We start from the raw sequence: 20047 nt of genomic DNA, 5'->3' as shown, positions 1-20047 counted from the left end.
CTCTGCCTCCCGAGTGCTGGGATTAAAGGCGTGTGCCGCCGCCGCCGCCGCCGCCGCCGCCGCCGCCGCCGCCGCCGCCGCCACCACCACCACCACCACCTGGCTTACATCTAAAATTTAAAAAAAAAAAATTATTTCCATTTGATATTTCCTTCTCGCTGCCCCACACAATTCTGGGGGTCAATCGTAGAACTTTGTATACACTGGGAAGCACTCTACCACTGACCTGTACCCCAAACACTCTTTTCATCTTTTATTTTGAGACAGGGTCTCTGTAATGTTACCTATACTAGTCTTGAGCTCACTCACTCTGTAGCCCCATAACTTTCAATTCTGTCTCTACCTCCTAAGTAGCTAGGATTACAGGCCTTGTGCAGCCAAGCCCCTAGCTTCATTCTTTGTTTAATAAATGACTTATTCAGCTGGGCAGTGGTGGTGCATGCTTTTAATCCCAGCACTCGGGAGGCAGAGGCAGGTGGATCTCTGAGTTCGGGTCCAGCCTGGTCTACAGAGCAAGTTCCAGGACAGACAGGGATACATAGAGAAACCCTGTCTCGAAAAAACCAAAATGAATAAATAAAATGACTTATTAAAAGTATGTTTTGTCTTGCTCCAAACTATTGTGCTTTTATGCTGGGAATGTTAGCTCATTTTCCTGTTTGCTTATTTGTTTTTAATTTTAAAATTACATTTATTTTATGTGCGTGTGTGCGTACGTGCGTGTGTGCGTGCGTGCGTGTGCATGTATGCATGTGCATATGTGCAGCAGCATGCACATTGAGGTCAGAGAACAACCCTGTGACTCTCAGGTCATCAGCCTTGGCAGCAAGCACCTTTACCCTCTGAACCACCTCACTGTCTCATTTTTAGCTTAGAATTAGGATTTTTCTTTATTTAATTATTTTTATTTCTTTTTAATTTAATGTTTTTATCTTTAATTTTTGCTTTTTGATACAGAATCTCATGTAGCTCAGGCTGGCCTCAAACTTCTGATCCTCTGCCTCTAACTCCAAGTACTTGGGTTGCAAAGGTACAGCACTATGCCAGCACTGTTTTGTTGTTGTTGTTGTTGACAGGGTTTCTCTGTTTAGCCCTGGCTGTCCTGGAAGTAGCTCTGTAGACCAGGCTGGCCTCAAACTCACAGAGATTCACCTGCCTCTGCCTCCCAAGTGCTGGGTTTAAAGGTGTGCACCACCACCACCACCACCACCACCACCACCACCACTCAGCTTCCTTGCACATTTTTTGCAGAATGTTTAAACAGCACATTTTTTTTTCTGGCATATTTATTTTTTGTATTTGTGCTTGGACTGAGAAGGGGACCTTGTACTGTCTTGGTTGAGCTGTAGCACAAGCTCTGGTGTCCTGTCTGTTTCCACAGGGCTCCACTAGAGGACTTTGTCTAGCCTTTCTATCCTGTTTTATAGTTCATACTCAGCAGACGTGGAGGACTCAGCCTGCCTCATCCAACACTTTTAATAATGAAGTTTGTACTCTGTACTCAGACTTGCGTAGATGCTGCAAGAGTAGCAGGTGTTCATCACTCCTGACAGTCAGCGGCCAGCATGGCGTTTCACCACACCCAAGGACAGTTTTTGTAATACCCTAACAGGGCTATCCAACAGGCCATGTCGGTCTGAGACCTAATCCAGGGCTCCTTGGTTGTCCTAATAATGTCTCTTGTTGGGACAAGATAGATCAGCCTGGTCAGGAGCATGTGCCAGACTGATCTCTCTCTCTCTCTCTCTCTCTCTCTCTCTCTCTCTCTCTCTCTCTCTCTCTCTCTGGTTTTTCGAGACAGGGTTTCTCGGTGTTGTTTTGGTGCCTGTCCTGGAGCTCACTCTGTAGACCAGGCTGGCCTGGAACTCACAGAGATCCACCTAGCTCTGCCTCCCAAGTACTGGGATAAAAGGAGTGTGCCACCACCGCCCAGCTGAAATCTCATTTTTTGTCTGTTAGCCTTCAATATGCCTGGCCTTTCCCTGTTTGCAGTGGCCCTGGTGCTTATAAAAGAGACCTTCTAGGGAAAGTCCCCACAACTATGTTTGAATGTTTCATCACTGAGGACCTGTCACAGTTAGATGGAGGTTGTGGGTCTTTGGAGGTAACTGACAGGGGTAGCTGCAGGTCTGCTCACACTCTTATTGGTGGGGTAGGAGTGTCATGAATCCTGTTACTTACAGGATCCACTCTGGTGGCTCAATTAAGGTAGCAGCATTCAGAATCTCTACTGGGAAATTGCTCTTTTTCCTTTGTAACAAACAAGCAGTTTTAGGGGAAATACTTTTAAATATGCAAATAGTTCTCATTTAGCTTTTAACTCACTATTGTATTAAATATTAAACATGTATGACCTTGTGGTTTCTTATCTCAGTCTGTGATTATTACCCTTCCCTGTTATCTTCTACTACTGTTACACTGTCTGATCTGGTCAGCTTCTGCAAACCCTCTGTGTCCCCTGCTCATGCCTTTCACCCTTGGAGGCCCTCCCTTGTCCCAGACTCACCTGTTTCTCCCCAGGCTCTGAGTCTTTTCAGAAGAATGTAATGCAAAAGCCAAGGTTTGTGCCTTGCATTTCTCACTGATGCTCAGAGTCCTTCCTCCAGTGAACAAAGCCAGGAGTGATGCCCGTGTTTATATCTCTGTTCTGTTTATGGACACGATGGGAGGTCACACAGTATCACTGATTCCAGTCCAACACCACACAGTTCCGATCCTCAGTAGCATACGAAGTAATGAGTTTCACAGCGTTTTCTTTCATGCACTGGTCATCCCCTTTGTTCTTACTCGCCCTGCTTCCCCACTGCCTCTGCCACTCTCTCTACCTTCTCTTATTAGTCCCCGACTTTCCCCAAGCAGTTCCCACTTCTGCTTTCATGTCACATTTTTTTCGTGTATGTGTCCATGCACGTAAGTGTGGGAATGCATGCATATGAGTGGAAATACATACATTTGTCAGTATGCATACATGTGTGCACATGCATGTGGAGGACAGAGGTCAATGTGAGGTGGCTTCCTCAATCACTCACCATTTTTAAAATTATTTTTTAAATATATTTATTTACTAGTGACTGTGCGTACCGTTAGTACACCCATGTACCACAGTAGGACACAGGTTAAATGATAACTTGTTGGGTCAGCTCTCTCCTTCTACTTTGTGGGACCACAAGAATCAAACTCAGATTGTCAAGCATGGTGGCAAGTGTCTTTACCTGCTGAACCATCTCGCCAGCTCCCAGCAAGCCCTGGAGCTCTTCCTGTCCCTACTTCCCCAACACTGGGATGACAGGTGGGTACTACTATAGCTGGCTGTTTTATTTATTTATTTAATTTATTTTTTGATTTTTCGAGACAGGGTTTCTTTGTATAGCTTTTGGAGCCTGTCCTGGAACTCGCTCTGTAGACCAGGCTGGCCTCGAACTCACAGAGATCTGCCTGGCTCTGCCTCCTGAGTGCTGGGATTAAAGGCGTGTGCCGCCGCCGGCGCCGCCGCCGCCGCCGCCGCCACCACCACCACCACCACCTAGCCTACAACTGGCTTTTTCACACTGATAGTAAGGATCTGAATTCAGGCTCTTTTTTGTTTTGTTTTTTTTTTCAAAGCAGAGTTTCTCCCTGTAGCCTTGACTGTCCTGGAACTCGCACTGTAGACTAGGCTGGCCTTTGCCTCCTGTGCTGGAATCAAAGGCGTGCGCCGCCGCCGCCGCCGCCGCCACCACCACCACCACCCAGTCTAAATTCAGGTTCTTATGTTTATGTAGCAAACTCCTTATAATTGAGCCATCTCCCAAGTCGCCCCTTATTCCATTAAGAACATTGCCTATTTCTAACAGTGAGAAACTGGCCTTGGTTCTCCTCATATATTCTCTGTACGGAATTAGTCTCTCTAGTCCTGGGCATGTCTCTCAACCTTGGGCCTCTGCCCCTTGGGTGGCTACCCCAGGGATGGCTCTAAATTCCTTGCAGGTGAGGATTCTGCTGCTCTTGTCCAATGCGTTAAAAGCTTTGCCCCATACTCCCTGTGGCCTGGCTCCTCTTTCTTCTCTTATAACCTTGAATCCCATCTGTGCTTTCTGGAATGGCCTCCTAAACAAATGAGTTACATTTAAATCTGTCTTCTTCTTTTTCTTTTCTTTCTTTTTTTCTGGTTTAGTTTTTCGAGACAGGGTTTCTCTGCTTAGCCTTGGCTGTCCTGGAACTCCGTCTGTAGATCAGGCTGGCCTTGAACTCAGAGCTTCACCTGCCTCTGCCTCCTGAGTGCTAGAATTAAAGGTGTGTGCCACCACAACTGGGCTCAACTCTGTCTTCTAAGGGTCTGTTTTTAGTGGATCCTGAACTAGACAGAAGTCTAGGCAGTTTATGCCAGAGTGCTACAGATCTTTTCCCATCCCAAGGAGGGGTGGTGGGTTCAGGTCCAGGAGCTTTGCCCTGCCCTCAAGATCTGAGTTCTGGATGGGAAGGTTTCTGTGGAGCTGTTGGCCTGGCCCTCACAGAGCATTCCTCTTGCTGGGTCTAAGTCCCCTTAGAATAGAAGCATATCGGGACTCCCTCTGATCCTGCAGCTGTCAGCCAGTCTCCGAGCTACTTGCTTCTTACTCCCAGGAATCCACCCCCTAGGAAGTTTTCTCTGTCTAAAGCCAGTCCACCCCACTTCTGCTCCTCAGGCCCTCATGAGCTTTCGTCTGTCTGGGCAGGCTTGTCGCTCCATTGTTACTCTCACACAAGAATGGAAGCCACGCAGGTCAGAATTGGTCTCCTTCCCACTTGCAGAGGGAGATTGGCAAGTGTGTACGTATAGAGGAGAGACAAGCATTTGACCAACTGTCCAAAAACACTAGTATGACAAGTCAAGGCAGTGGGCTGGATGTGCCTGTGCAATTGGGTCCCTTCCTCCGCCTGCATGCTTGAGGTTCTCTAGGCAGGCACCAAGCCTCCAACCCTTCACCCAACATGGTTGTGGCTGTGGTCTAGATGCTCCATTTACCCATACGGTGGCCTGGCCCATAGCATGACTGTGTAATGGGCCAGAACAGCTGTGGGAGGGGTTGAAGGAAGAAAGCCAGCAGGTGGAAACCCTCCACTGAGTTCCGAGAGAGCATGAGGTCCTGCTAGCACTATCTGTCACAGCTACCCTGACACTGGGTGCTGGACTGCTTCAGAAGTCGTCTCGAGCATAGGGAAAGCCTTTGAGTCCACTGAGGTTGGAAGCCACAGAAGCCAGCCTGAAGCCCTCCTTGCTTCCTAGGGCTCTTTACCCTGTACCTCCTTCCTATATGCCCTTTAGGGACAAGTACCTTTACACTGCATCTGGTCACATCTACTTCACTGGGTTCTGCATCTAGGGGCCAATGCTAGTCCCTGGTTTGGGCCTTGCATCAAGATAGCCATATGATGCATGTAGCATCTTTGAGAGCACTGGCCACTGAGATTGGTGTTCAGGGCCCCACTAAGATAAACAGCATAACTTCTTTGCCTTTTTTTATTTTTTGAGATGGGTCTCATTAGGTAGACCAGGTTAGTCTGGAACTCATAGAGGTCTGCCTGCCTCTGCTTCCCTCCCAAGTGCTGGGATTAAAGTGTGTTTTACCATGCACAGCTCATGTGATGGCTGTCTAAGCCATCTTCTTTGGATAAAATTTGCCTGAACTGTATAGAATACAATCCCATGCAAGGAAGTCATTCCCTCAAATGCAACATTAATTTATATGGGGTCTACACGTGGGCCGACAAAGCTATCTACAGGGATACAACTAAGTCTCTTGTTTTTCAAATATTCCCCTAAGGAATAATCAACTGTCTTTAAAAAAAAACTATTTACTACATTGAAAAAATTTTTTTGAGTAGCGGGGAGGCTCATGCCACAGTGTATGTATGGAAGTCAGCAGATGAGTTATGGGAACCATTTTTCTCTTTCTTCCTTTCAGGTTGTCAGGTTTGGGGTAACCATTTACCTCTGAGCCATCTTGCCAATCCCTTACCAGTTGTCTTATGTCCTGACAGAAGAGGTAACTAAAGGTGCGAACTCTCCATTATGAGTGAAGTCAGAAGAGTGAACTTTGAGCCTGAATTGTGATAAGAAGGAAGGCTGATCCCCTGGGTACTGTGGGCAAGCATAGGGAACTTAGGAGTGGACTTGTGTCTCCACATTGGGAACTATCTAGTTTTCAGACAGGGAACCCTGCTCTTTGAAATATCAAGCCCTGCCTTGAGGCAGGGGCAGCTGAAGCTTGCACAGAGATGCCTGGCCAGTCCCAGGGTAGGAGCTGTGTCTAGGAGTGTTGGTTTGTGCCTGTTCTGGTCTTACCCAGGAGGTAAGAAACAGGTCACAAGCTGGAGGTAACCCAGGCTGCCCTATGCATGACTTTCTAGCTTTTACCAATCAGGAAAGGCCTATGCCCAGGCCAGTTTGAGGTCCAGTTCTTTGGGTGAAGGGAGAGAAAGTTCCACTTCTTGACTTAAACTGTCCTTCAGGGTTTGATTTTGAATTCCTGTGCCAGGCCTTCTGTTGTATGTCACCTACTTTAGGTGTCACTCTGCAAGACTGTCCTACTGTGATCCCATTGTACAGCCAGTACACGGAAGCGCAGGCAGTGGTGTCTTAATCTGGCCATAACCTGGATACCTGATACACAGATGGATATTTGGTTCCCAGTCCTAGAGGCTGAAGGGTAAGGGTCACACCGGCAGCCAGCCTAGAATCAGAGATCTGCTGTCCAAGCTGCTGGCTAACGGGTGGTGGCTCAAGAAGGGGCAATAGCTGATAGGCACGGCTTCTTCAATGCAGAATTGTGTCCCAAAGTCCCCACCGCACAGAACAGGGTCTAGTAGACAGGAGCTGCTGGTGGCAAGATCACCTGTGAGAGGCTGGGTCGTCACAGTTCATGGGGTGGTCGATGTTGTCTTGCCGGTGACACAGGGACTTTCCATAGCTGTGCCTTGGCATCCCTAGGTCATGCTGTGAGCTTCTAGGTTCTGCAATTCTAGCTAGCTGTGTGGAACTTGGGTGTGGAGCTCTGTATATCAGGTGGCATCCTTACTACACATGGAAATCCAGATGTACTTTGGGCAGTCCTTCTGCATCGGAGCCCTTGGGTGGTTCTTTGTGAGGTACTGTGGGTACCTGGATTTTTGTGGTATTTTCTCATCATAAGGACAGCCCGGTGTTGAATATTTTGCGGTGTCCTTATGCAGGGACCTGGAATGCGTGTTGTGGTGCCCTTATCATATGGGAACAGGGACTTCGGTCCTGTGGAGACCCTAGGGTGCTTTAAGACGCTCTTGTATCCAGACCCCAAGTTTTGTGGCATCCTTGTCATGAGGGCACTCGGGGATTGTTTTGTGGTGTTGCTGTTATGAGTGCACCTCCGGGGTGTCTCATGGCGTTCCGGTCCTGTAGAGCATGATGTCCAGCAGCATGGGGAGTGGAGGCTATTTCGCAGTATCTCCGTAGAAAGAGGACCCTGGGACGTAAGGCGGCAGCGGCGCAGGTCTACTGCGGACCGCTACTCAGCTGGCCTGCGGTTGTGGCAGGGGCCTTGTGGGTTTCGGGGCCCCAAGACCTTGGTGGCAGCAGGACCGGAGACTTCCCAGCCGCGCAGGAAGCGGCCTCGGCCGGAAGGGGGGCCCCAGGCGCCTCCGCTGTGGCCGCCTCCAGCGGCCTTCACAAGGCGGGGCCGAGGGGGACCGAGTAGGGCCGAGCGGGGCCGAGTGGGGCCGAGCTCCGGCCCGGGGGACCCGAGCAGCGTCGAGCTGTGGACGGACGGAGCCGAGCTTGGCCGAGTACGAGCCGGGCGTAGCCGAGCGCCTCCGAGTCCGGGAGGGGGAGCGCGCGTTCTTGGAAGAGCCGGCCCGGAGCTGGTCACATTCCTGGCCCGCACTCTGGCTGAGGCGGACGCACAGCAACAAACAACGCAGGAGGCGGGGCCGGCGCGGGCGGGGCGGGGCGGTACGGGGCGGGGCGGCGCGCGGCGGCGTGAGCTCAGCTCCCGGCGCTCAGTCCGAGCCGGAGCGAGCCGCCCGAAAGATGTGCGCCGAGTGCGCCGAGCCCCGCGCCGCCGCCGCGCTCTGAGGCCGCGGGCCAGAGGCGCCTCCGCCGCCCCGGGAGCCGCGCGCGCGGGCCGGCGGGCGGCCGGGAGCCGGCGGGCGGCCGCGCGGGCGGGCAGGCGGCCAGGGGCCGGCGGCGGGCGCGACGCGGCCGGCCAGCACCGCCGGGACGAGCCGAGCGGGCGCCGCGCGGTGGGAGGAGCGGGGCAGCGGCGGCGCGCCGCGCGAGGACGGCCCGGCGGGCCCCGCGCCCGCGCCCCCGCTCCTCCCGGGCCCTTCGGCCTCGGCCGCCGCGGCGATTCGCGCCTCGCGGCGCCGGCACCTGCCCGCGCGCCCCCCGCGAGCCCCGGGCCCGCGAGCGTTGGCGTTGGCGTTGGCGGCGCGCGCCGGGGCATGCCCCGCGCCTAGAGCCCGGGGGGCGCGCGGGGGGCGCGCGGGGGGCCCGGGCGGCGGCGGCGGGCGCGGCGCGGGGCGCGTGGATGTGGCGCCGGGCCCGGGTGGCGGCGGGCTCCAGCGGCGGGACCCTTTCGCCCCGCCCGCCTTCGCCTTCGCGCCCCCGGGCGAGGCCGAGGCTGGGGCCGTGATCGGCCGTGATCCGGCGACGGGGGGCGGTCGGGGCCGCGGTCGCGGTAGGCGGCGGGGTGCGCGGGGCGGCGGCGGAGGCCGTGGGGGCCCGGGCGCACGGGAGCGGGAGCGGCCCGGGGAGCCCGATCGCACCATGGAAGCGGCGGCGGCCGGCCGGGGCGGCTTCCAGCCGCACCCGGGGCTGCAGAAGACGTTGGAGCAGTTCCACCTGAGCTCCATGAGCTCGCTGGGCGGCCCGGCCGCTTTCTCGGCGCGCTGGGCGCAGGAGGCCTACAAGAAGGAGAGCGCCAAGGAGGCGGGCGCGGCCACAGTGCCGGCGCCGGTGCCTACTGCCGCGGAGCCGCCGCCTGTGCTGCACCTGCCTGCCATCCAGCCGCCGCCGCCTGTACTACCCGGGCCCTTCTTTATGCCGTCGGATCGCTCCACCGAGCGCTGTGAGACCGTGCTGGAAGGGGAGACCATCTCTTGTTTCGTAGTGGGAGGCGAGAAGCGTCTGTGCCTGCCACAGATCCTCAACTCGGTGCTGCGCGACTTCTCACTGCAGCAGATCAACTCAGTCTGCGATGAGCTGCACATCTATTGCTCACGCTGCACCGCCGACCAGCTGGAGATCCTCAAAGTCATGGGCATCCTGCCCTTCTCCGCGCCCTCGTGCGGGCTCATCACCAAGACGGACGCCGAGCGCCTGTGCAACGCGCTGCTCTACGGCGGCGCCTATCCGCCGCCTTGCAAGAAGGAGCTGGCGGCCAGCCTGGCGCTGGGCCTGGAGCTCAGCGAGCGCAGCGTCCGCGTGTACCACGAGTGCTTCGGCAAGTGCAAGGGGCTGCTGGTGCCCGAGCTGTACAGCAGCCCTAGCGCCGCCTGCATCCAGTGCCTCGACTGCCGCCTCATGTACCCGCCGCACAAGTTCGTGGTACACTCGCACAAGGCCCTGGAGAACCGGACCTGCCACTGGGGCTTCGACTCAGCCAACTGGCGGGCCTACATCCTGCTGAGCCAGGACTACACAGGCAAGGAGGAGCAGGCCCGCCTTGGCCGCTGCCTGGACGACGTGAAGGAGAAGTTCGACTATGCCAACAAGTACAAGCGGAGGGTGCCCCGGGTAAGTGTCCCCGGGTCTTGGGGGTTGGCAAACCATGCCCGAGAAGGGGAGGGGGCGGTCCTCCTGGGCTGAGCATTCTGGGTTCTAAAGGTTAAGGCTCCTGGTTCGACCTTATCTGGCCTTGGGTTGTTTTGATTTCAGGAAATTAGGGGCCTTGTCAGTCTCCTGTGGGTAAGGCCGTAAGGCCTCCTTCGTGCTGTCTGAGAACTGTACTCATGGAGTAGAGTGAATAGAAAAGCCCTCTCAGGGCACATAACCCTTGACCACATAAGCTAAGCGCTAAAGGTCCGAGAAAGAGGTTACCTCAAGTTCTGAGAGGTTATACTGCCTGGACCCAGGCTGTGACTTTCTGGCTCAGATCTCCATGGGACCTTGGCAGAGATGTTTAGATGAGAATGAAGTTTCCCCCTTCCTTTCTGATGACAGGGATGTCTTCTCGTGGTCCCCAGCTGATTAGCCTTGTATGCTTATTGGCTCTCTTGTTTTGTCTTTAAGTTGTTGAGCACAGACACTGAAACGAAGCTAGCTAGTTGTCTTGGCAGAGACTTGGCACTTGCAGCCCCTGGAGTCTCCGTTTGTGCACCTTGAGGGGCACTTGGCCTGGTCAGTGGTAGCAGAGTCCTGCCTCTCGGAGTTGCTGATGGTCTGCAGTTTATTTGGATTCACCCATTTCCTTCTGTTGCTCTTGAACTTGGTATGGAGGCATGTCAGCCCAGACGGTGTTGTATGTGAGTCAAAGGCTTTATGGGATCTTCTTGGGCATTTCCTGGGCCACTTAGTACCTGAACCTTTCACTGGTGTCCATAGGAAGTTTCTTTGCATATGCATCCTAAGTATCTGTAACTTTTAAATATCCATGCTTATTAAATTGCACACACAGAATGCTGCATTGGCTCAGCTATTCTTGGGAGACCTAATTAATTCAGCTATTGCATCAAACTTTTTTTTTTTTTCTAAATCTGTGAATAGATGCTGCAGCCCGGTTTTCTCTGGGCGCCCCTCCAGCAGAGTGTCAGAGTTGTGGGAGGAAGGGGCTCTGAAGAAGGGGACTGTTGCCTCATTCTCTAGGGGTTGCAGAGTGTGCGTGTGCTGTATGTTGTGTGGCACTTCTGCCCCAGCCAGGGCAGTGCATCTTTGGGGGAGGTTGCAGGGAGCTCTTTTCAAATGGGCTTGGCAGTAGACAGGCTAATATGGGAGAGGCCTGTCTGTCTGGGATGTCTGTTTCCTTGTCAGCTAATGTGGTCTGAGGTAGTCATATGTATGGTGACTAGTGAACTTGCTGGGACCACTGTAGAGATATGGGACTGTCGAGGCTGTGCTGCTGGGAAGCTTTCACACCTCTTATCTTGGGAGCAGGCAAGGAATCTTGTCCGAGTTGGGTGTGTCTGTGTTTGTGTTTGTCTGCTCTGGGTCATATGTGTTTGTGGTCTTTCCATCTAGGTTTAGGGGACTGGCATGGTCCCTTTTCCCAGCCATTGCTGAATTGGGCTAGGCTCCTGCCTTCTCTGCTTACAAGCCTGGTGGTTCTGGGTATCAGAGTCTTTGGGCTCATAGGAGATGGCTCAGATGCCTGTGCCAGCACCAAGGGGTTAGAAGACAGAGTAGTGCACCGAGCCATGGTCATGTGCTTGGGTCATTTCCGCCATGGTTCGCAGCTGCCTTTCCCTTGGTAGCCACCCTGGCGGTGCTCTGATGCCTCATTTACTGAGTGAAGAAATTTCTCAAGTGATTTGTGTCTCTAGCTCCACTCGGGCAGTGGTGGCATCAGCTTGGGTTCTTATATTTTGGCCAGTTCCTGAGAGCTTACATGATGAGGGACTGGTAGACTGTTTCTTCTTTGTGGGGTGCACCCAGCCTCTGAGTGACCCCAGCTCAGCCATCAGTGTCTTGACTCTGTGAGTCTATAGTTGAGGGTTTGGGCTGGACAGTGCTCTTTTAGTCCCCATTGGACCGACATGTGCTTATCTGCGTGAACCATAGGTAACACCCAGGAAGGGGGTGTCAGTCTGGGTAGTTATGGACCCATGGCTGCTCAGACTTAGTTTGTCCTACGAGGAGTGGCCTGGATGCCTGCACTCATTCACTGGACTTTATGATTCCCTTACTCTCTTCATAGATTATTTTAATATTTTTGATCTACTGAGGAGGAGGGAACAAGGAACAAAGAATGTGCTGGAACTGTTTTGCAGGGCAAGTAGCTTTTGACAGACCTTTGGACTCTCTTGAACTAAAGGTGAGCTGAATGCTTTGTGGGATGGGGTGGGTTCTCAAGCCCATGGTGGGAAGGTGTAGAGAGGTCAGTGGTTTTCCTGAGTTCTTGATGCTCTGATGACATTTGGCTGCTATGCTCTATGGCAGCCTGACTGAGGTGGCTTCTGTCTGACTGAAGTAGGGTCTGCTTGGATCAGGTGGAATTGGCCTGGTTGAGGTGGAGTTGTGGTTTCTGTGGTCAGCTGAGTGTGTGTGGGAGTAGGAGAGTTTCAGCTTTGAGCCTGAAAACCTTGGTATAGGCCACTCTACCCCAGGCCTTGGCATGCCAGCGCTGCTATGATGATATGAGGGCTGGTGGAAGTCTTCTGCAATGCCCTCCTAATGTCATGGGGAAATGGGAAGTGTTCACTTCTCTCTTGTGTGTCTATCAGGCCCAGCTTCCCACTGGTAAACCTTTGAAGAAAATGCAGGCTGCCTGGATGCTCAGTGAGTCTGTCGTCCTAAGGGACCCCTTGGCTACTTTCCTTGCAGATCAATGGGGAGCCAGTTCTGTGGGACCTCAGGGAATTGGTCTCACATTCCCACTCCATTCTTCACCGGCTGTGTGAGCTTAAGCAAATTGCTTGGCCCCTGTGCCTCACTGTCCTCATGTAAATTGAGACTAACACTTGGTTGAACCTGTCTTAGATTCATATTTCTGGAGACAGTACAGATGAATGGGAACCTCTGAGTCTTCCCTTCCATCAAGCAGCTGCCTGGACAGTTCTCTCTTCCTCTTGGGTTGTCTGGTAGCTGTTGGACTTCCACAGAGTTCAGTCTATCAGCATAAAAAGGAAAACGGACAGTGGTACTTTGAGCTGCTACTCTGTGTGTTTTGTGGGATGTGGCTGCTGGTCCATAGGAAGATTTGTAACCATGAGCAGCTGCCTTTCCAGGCTGCCACAGGTGCTGCAGTGTCTCCTCCTGACCATAGCAGGACCCCATCTGTGGGTCTGAGAAGTGGGCTTTGGTGTGGAGGAGCTTGTGTTATCTCTGTCCTCTCCTGAGCTTGGATTCTTAGGACTTTATTCTGTCAGCTGATATAGTCACTCTATGTGGACTGTTGGGATAATAGGACTGAGGTCATGTTTCTTGGCCACTCCCCCCCCCCCCCCCCCCCAAAGACAGGGTTTCTGTGTGTAACCCTGGCTGTCCTGGAACTAGCTCTGTAGACCAGGCTGGCCTTGAACTCGGAGATCCATCTGTCTCTGTTTCCCAAGTGCTGGAATTAAGGGCGCATGCCACCCCTGCCCAGAGGTCATGTTTCTAAACTGGACACCTAGCCAGGTGGTCAGCTTTAGGAAGCACTGAGCCCTGGGTATGTTTTGGGACATGGTTATAGTTTTTGGGTGCCGAGCTGGGTGCTGGGTTCAGGAGTTGTCTCAGTGGGTTGTGGTTTGCTCTTTTGGTTTTCTTGGGATAGGGTCTTACCTTTTGTGTGGTGGGATCACATTTGTGTACCACCATGGTCAGCTGTGGTTTGTTCTTATGTGAAGATTGCTATAGGAGAGGACAATGTCAATATGCTGGGACCCTGTCTCCTGGACACCTGCAGGTCTGGGTGTTCTTCCAAAGATCAGCTGCCCTTTGTCCACTGGCATTGTTTTGAAGAATGTTCTCTGGGATCATGTCCTGTGCTGGGCTTTCTTAGAGTTACTATTGATTTTTCCCCTCTGGACACTGGGGCCAAGTAGGTGGGGTGCCAGGTCCTGAAGTCAGGCCCTGGTCCAGGAGGGGGCTCTTTGGGATGGTTGCCAAGGTGGTGGTTCCAGTCCAAGGCCAGTGGGTCTTAATAGGGTAGGATAGCAGCTTGAGAGTGGGCTCTAGGTTCTACACATACCATAGCCAGCTGTGGGTGGGGGTGGTAATGAGTATTGGTGCACATCCATCTCTGAGAAGGCCAAGTTCTCTTAGCATAGCCTATCTGTCCATCTATCCTGCCACTTTCTGGGGCTCCTCTGGGAGCCATCTGGGTCCCTCCCCATCTGGAGGAAGCAGGGTCATTGAGTAGCCCTCACCTCTGTCCCTGGCTGCCCACTGGAGGCCCTGGGTCATCAAGAAGCTTCCCAGGAGTAAGGTCATTGACTCTGTCTCAGCATTTCTCAACCTCTCCTGCAGTCAGTTTGTGTAATGTCTGTCTGAAGTGTCTAAGGGCAGACAGGATGTAGAGGGTGAGGAAGTCTGGGCCAAGTGTGAACCCAGCCCTGCCCTGGAGCCGGGTGCCCTCCCCCCAGGGGTGGGGGGCAGGTCTCAGCTGCTGTCTCTGCAGCCCCAGGAGGGAGGCTGCGGTTCAGGGGCTGGCCTGCCCCGGCTGTCTGGCAGGAGGTGAGGTGGCCATGGCTGGGGCTGGATTCTGTGCAATAGTGTCTCTTTCTAAGGATTGCGAAAGTTGAGGGAAGGTTTCTACTTTGGAAGAATTATGCAAGTTTCAACTGAAATGTTTTTTAAAAGTTTCTTTGTTTTGAATCAAAACACAGGCTAGATTACTTCTGTGAGATCTAGGAGAGCTGAACAGAGGGGGGCCTCTTGCCTTTTTTTCTATGGCTGCCATGAAAGGGAAAGGAGTCGTGGGTTTGGGAGCTAAATGCTATTTGGATGGGGGCTTGGGATCATCAGCTGGGAGGTGCTCTGCTCTTGGTGCCTGCCCTTTGTGGTCAGGAGCAGGTTTTGGTCAGTATCCCTTGTAGCCAGTGACAGCACCTTGTGGGTCCTGTCATGCTGACTTGCCTATACTACTCCAGCAAAGCTGTCTCCTGCCTTCTCTTGTGACCCAGTAGGCCTTTTCTAGACCAAGTATTGTGTACCAACAATCTTGCTGCCTGTCGAGGTACTTTGAGAGGTTATCCTGGGTCACCCTCAGGAAGCACTCATGTCACCAGGGGCAGAGAGTAGGACCTGATTGTTCATAGAGCTGCTCTCTCTGCAGATGAGGCCCTTCCCCAGGCTTTTATGTTGCTGCCTAGAGATCCCTGGGTTCTAGATTAACTGTTGCCAGTATCCTCTTACTTCCTGAAACAAGGACCAATAATTGGAATTATTTTAAGTGAGACTGGAAATAATAGTAAAGTGAGGGCAGGAGCCTGTGGCCTTCAGGGGATGTGTGCACCTGGTTACACAGTGACATTACCAAGTGTCCTCTGAGTAGATTTGGCTATGCTTGTCTGTGCATTCTTTTGAGTCACTGACCTGTTTGTGTGGAAACAGATAGAGGGATCTTGGCAAGAGCCCAGAGTCACCTGAGATCTGTCTTGGTGTTTGGCATTTGTGCTGTCTCTGATTTTACTTTTTTGGCTTCTAATGACTGAAAGGATGCCAGGACTTCAGTAACAATGGGGAGGAGGTGTAGCACCATACCCACCCAGTCTCTTGTGTGTACTGTGGGAGTTGTCTGCTCTCTGTGGTGGTATGGTATGTTTTGTTGTTAGCTTCTGGGAATAAGTCGGGGCTGATCACAGCTGGGTCTCTGGGCAGTGGGAGTGGAGGAATGACTCAATGGGAGCAAGCAGTCACTGCTGGCAGGGCTTAGGGCCCAGATCGCCAATGGCTGGGAAAGGGAAGGGAGGGAAGGTTGGAATTATCCTTGGTGCTGTTCTTCGCCTATCCATCTCTCTCATCCTGTGCTTTGAAGAAGACTGATTTGGGGGATACCTGGACCCTGCTTCCAGTTCGAGTGCTTGGAAAGCCCTGGAGTGTTTCCCTTGGCTGGGGCCGACTATGGCTTCCTCTGGAACGTCCGTCCACTGGTCACTGTGAAAGAAGCAGCTCTTGTTGGGAACAGCTTCCTGCAGCTCCCACTGTGCTTGCTGTTTCAGGGAAATGCAGTGGCCTTGCAGGCATAGGTGTTGGGAGCTGGTTTTATGCCAGGACCTGGTGGAGGTGATGGGCTGACCTGGGGGCCAGGGTGATAATTGGCCTCTGATGTGGCCCTTCCCCTTCCTGACTTCCCCTGAGTGTGTGTGTGTGACGTGACAAGGGTTAGGAGGACAGACCATCATATGTGAAATGACAATAGTTGGGGGGATGGTGAAGTTCCCCAGAGTGGTCTTCCAGTTCAGGTGAGGAGTTGTGGCTGTACCTCAGGTGTAACTGGTGGGTGTCATGTGGCACTGTCCTGATGTGGTTACATGTGATTCTGTGGTCCCTGTACACTGTGTGCTGATGGTCTCCTTTGGTATCAGCTTATTCCAGTGCTGTGAGGAAAACCATTGTCAGCTGACAGGTTGTTTCTTAGTGTTGTCTGTGCACAAGTAAGTCTGTAAGCAACTGGAGTGAGGAAGTGGCTGTTGCCCTGTAGACCCCTCAGCCTGTACTCGGCATTGCTGGTCTAGCTGCTGGGAAGGCCAGTCAGAGTGGATGGCTACCAGCAGTCTGTTGGCTCTGCACTGAAAGTAACATGGGAATATTTTTGTTTTGACTATGGAATGTTGCCTTTTGCTTGTAGACAGAAGTTCTTAGTGCTTGTTTTCATTTCATTTTTATTTTTTGTGTGCATGGTGTGTGTATGCACATGTGTTGACATGCCTGTGTGTTTGTGTAAGCTTTAGGTTGATGTTAGGTGCCCTTCTCTATCCTTCCCCACCTTATTTTGAGATTTGGTGTCTCTGAACCTCAAATTTGCTGTGTTTTGGCTAGACTAGCTGGCCAGCAAGCTCTAGGATCTGCTTATCTCTCCCATCCAGTGCTGGGGTTACAGGCGCATGCTGCTAGTGTGGGTGCTGAGGATCTACACTCAGGTCTCATGCTTGTGCAGCAAGCATTTTACCTGCCCAGCCATCTCCCTGGATCTTGGCGTCTGTTTTTAGAGATGAGGTTGATGAAGTCCCTCTTGCCTTGCTGGGGTGCCCTTTCTTGAGGTGTAGGTAAGGTTGGCCAGGCCTCCCGAAAGTTTAAGGGTCTCATTCGTGAATGTTCTCAACCCTGGAAGGTGTGTGACCTGCAGGAGTTGGGGCACTTAAGGAAACCGATGTGTTTACACAGCAGATCTGCTGCCCCTGTGTATGCTGGCATAAGGGACTTCTCTGTGCCAAGGCCAGCTTGATGGTCCCTCTGGTGCAGTCTGAGGGTGGGTATACCTGGGTCCTCTCTGTATAAGTTATGGGTGGACAGCGTAATCTTGAAAGGGGAGGACAGAGCAGCTTGTTCTGTGCTTACCTTCTGCGGGTCCTGTGCCCATCATGGCTGTGGAGAGGCCCTTGCCTCTGACTTGCAGTCTCTCTGGCACCTTGTGGTTCTGTAGATGACCAGGTGGCATTTGGCCCGTGTCTAGAATGTGCTGTTACACTGTGCCACCCTGAAGGATTGGCAACTCTGGACCCCTCATGCAACCACAGGCCAGCCAGGCTTGGTTTCAGCACTCTGTCCTTCTATGTTCCAGTTCTGTTTAGGCTGTTGGGGCAGGGTGCTCCTTTCTCCATCTCCTCCATCCCTGGCACCTGAAGGTAGCAGCCTGCTGTCTTGAGGTACAAACATTGGGGCACCTTTCTCTGGAATTGAAGAGAGCCCTGGGTTGTCAAGAGAGGGACTTGTTTTTTTGGGGAGGTGGGAGGGCAGGCTCTTGCTGTGTATATATCACAAGCCAATTCTTGACTTGTGATCCTCTTGCTTTGGTCTTTTGAGTTGAGTTTACAGGTATTTACCACCACTCTGACTAATGTACTTGTTCGCTGAAGGTGAAGGCAAGGCCTGGACTTTGATCTCTAGTTCTAGCAGGAGGTAGACCAGGCTGGGATGGCAGGTGGGGGACAGCTGGGCCATACCATAAGAACCAGTGGATAGGCCCTTGTTCCACATGTGGTGCTAAGGGTTTGCTTGGCCCCTGGTCCTGCAGAAACTAAGTGAGATGCACATTGGAACTTGTGCTATTTGTCCCTGGGATGTTGCCACAGGGCAGCTGCAGGAAGTCCTCCCCTGCTGGACCTTGCTGGAGGTCTCTACCAGGGACCTCTACCCTGGCTTGTTTGGTTCTTTTGGGGTGAGGCCTTCGTGGGAGATACCCAGATCTCCATGGCTGGCATAATGTTCTGAGATCTCAGCTGTGCCTTTTCTGGGTGCTTGTGGAGACGTTCCCTGTCATACTGCTGGGGCTGCCACCTGGTGTTTGATGGTGTTGGCTGTCTTTTTTCTGCTTCACCTGCTGCCTCCTGCTTCCTGGTGTTACAACGGTGTTGCCCAAACCATTAAAAGAATTATACTCCCAAGTTGAATGATATGCAAATGTAGTCAATTAAGCGAGGGGATTTTAATTAGCAGTTTAAGTTCATGTGTGAAGTGCCTTGCCTTAATTACTTGACAGTTTTGTTGTAAATTTGCTAAGTTTTTTTTTGCAGAACTATCAAAACTGTGATTTTTTTTTTAACATCCTTCTATGCAATAAGTGTCGCCCAGCTTGCCTGACCCTAGTGGGTTTGTCTCAATTTATAAAGCTCTTTACACTGTCAAAACAAGGTGGACCTTGTGGACTGCCTCCACACGGCTCAGTTAGTTAGGTCATGCTCCTTGTTTTCCTGTCACAGGCTGGCAAGGTGACTCCCTGGGCTTCCCTGGTAGATGACAGGAGAACCCTCCTTTGCTTGGGTCTAGTGTTAATAGAGCACATGTATTCTACCCAGGGGTAGCTGGATGCCTAGAGTGGGAGTCAGGAAGGTTAGACTGGGTTGGGGAGCTGTGTGGATATGGGACAGCAAGGGGCCTGTGTCCTATTAGGTGAGGTATGTATTGCATGCAGTTGGCCATCCCTAGACACTGTTTTCAGAGCCTTGGTGTTTACAGTTCCGTTTAGAGAAGGTGAAGAGTACTAATTTTTGACCATCTTTGTCTGGCTACCTGAAAGCCTTCAGGTCTTTGCCTTGATTCTCCTGAGCTAGAGAGTGGTTTGCATGGTACTGCAGTCCAGATAGCCTGCTCACGTCTAGGTTCTGTCTACCAGGTTCCCTTTTCAACCACTGATTCTGAATCCCTCCTACCTACCCTACCAGGATGTTTTAGTGTGTAATGGGTAGTTGTTATTATTGGTTCTTTTGGTTGGATTTAGAATTTGCTTTAATTTGCCTGTTGTTGCTATCATCTCTGTTAGGAGGAAAGAGGTTTCCTCTCTAGCTTGCTTGTGTGTGTGTGTGTGTGTGTGTGTGTGTGTGTGTGTGTGTGTGTATGTATGTATGTATGGTTTTTCGAGATAGGATTTCTTTGTGTAGCCTTGGCTGTCCTAGAACTAGCTATGTAGACCAGGCTGACCTCAGACTCACAGAGATCTGCTTGTCTTTGCCACCTGAGTGCTAGGATTAAAGGTATGTGCCACCACTGCATAGCTCTCCTTTCTGGTTTATAATGCCCCTCAGATTTAATTCTAGTCATATGATGCCTGATGATGCAGGTGTGTTCTGAGGAACATAGTATTAGGTGGTTTTTGTTGTTGGGTGAACATTGTTAAGTGTGCTTACATAGATCTAAGTGGTATGACTGACAACATACTTGGGCTCTGTCATAGCCCAGTCTGCCAAATCTATAGACTGTGTACCTGTACCTGTGTAGGCAGTCAGAGAATGATGGGTAAATTCTCATGCATCTAAATGTGTCTATGCATACAAAAGGTACAGTAAAAATGTTAGGTGGGAGCTGAATGTGGTGGCATAGGCCTATAATCTCAGCATTTGGGAAGCCGAGGCATGAGGATGGCAAGTTTGAGGCCAGCTTTGGCTGCATAGTAAGACCCTGTCTCGAAGAAAGGAAAGGAAGAAAGAAAATACCAGGTGGTAGGAATTTTTGAGCTCCATCATTATCTTGTGGAACCGATTTTGTGCATGTGGCCTGTTATTAAAACATTGGCTTGAGGTAATAGGCCTGCACCTGCCTGGGCTTGGTCTATTTTCTAATTTAAATATTTAATTTGGATTGGGTTTTAGGTAATTTAGCTGACTCTAAAGGGAGAAAGTGATCTTTTCCTCTGTAGAATATTTGTTTGTGGGCTGAGGATGGTGGGCCAGGACTCGCAGGGTTGCCCTGCAATGTGAACCACCACTGTCCACTGGTTCTGCTCTGTTCTGGGTATCGCAGCCTTCTGGCTAAGGTGTG

The 20047-nt window shown here is 51.9% G+C and overlaps 2 protein-coding genes across 3 annotated transcripts in view; one reads left to right on the top strand and one right to left on the bottom strand.

Moving 5' to 3' along the window:
* Nucleotides 1–7502: 7502 nt before the first annotated feature.
* Nucleotides 7503–8763, bottom strand: LOC131904952 (basic proline-rich protein-like). The gene is made up of 2 exons (XM_059255934.1): nucleotides 8004–8763; nucleotides 7503–7882 (listed from the first exon to the last, which is right to left on the bottom strand). The coding sequence occupies exons 1-2, from the start codon at nucleotides 8761–8763 to the stop codon at nucleotides 7503–7505; spliced, it is 1140 nt and encodes a 379-aa protein (XP_059111917.1).
* Ski (SKI proto-oncogene) overlaps nucleotides 8730–20047 on the top strand; it is a 72536-nt gene continuing 61218 nt past the window's right edge. For both annotated transcript variants that reach the window (XM_059255508.1, XM_059255507.1), the window contains exon 1: nucleotides 8730–9730. In XM_059255508.1, the coding sequence (XP_059111491.1) occupies nucleotides 8762–9730 (969 nt within the window). In that variant the 5' untranslated portion in view covers nucleotides 8730–8761. The remainder of the gene's footprint in view (nucleotides 9731–20047) is intronic.

Source organism: Peromyscus eremicus, chromosome 2 (genome assembly GCF_949786415.1).
Source record: "Peromyscus eremicus chromosome 2, PerEre_H2_v1, whole genome shotgun sequence".
In the NCBI taxonomy this organism is placed as follows: Eukaryota; Metazoa; Chordata; class Mammalia; order Rodentia; family Cricetidae; genus Peromyscus; species Peromyscus eremicus.
The sequence above is the reverse complement of the archived record's forward strand: the minus strand, read 5'-3'. Positions and strand labels throughout refer to the sequence as shown.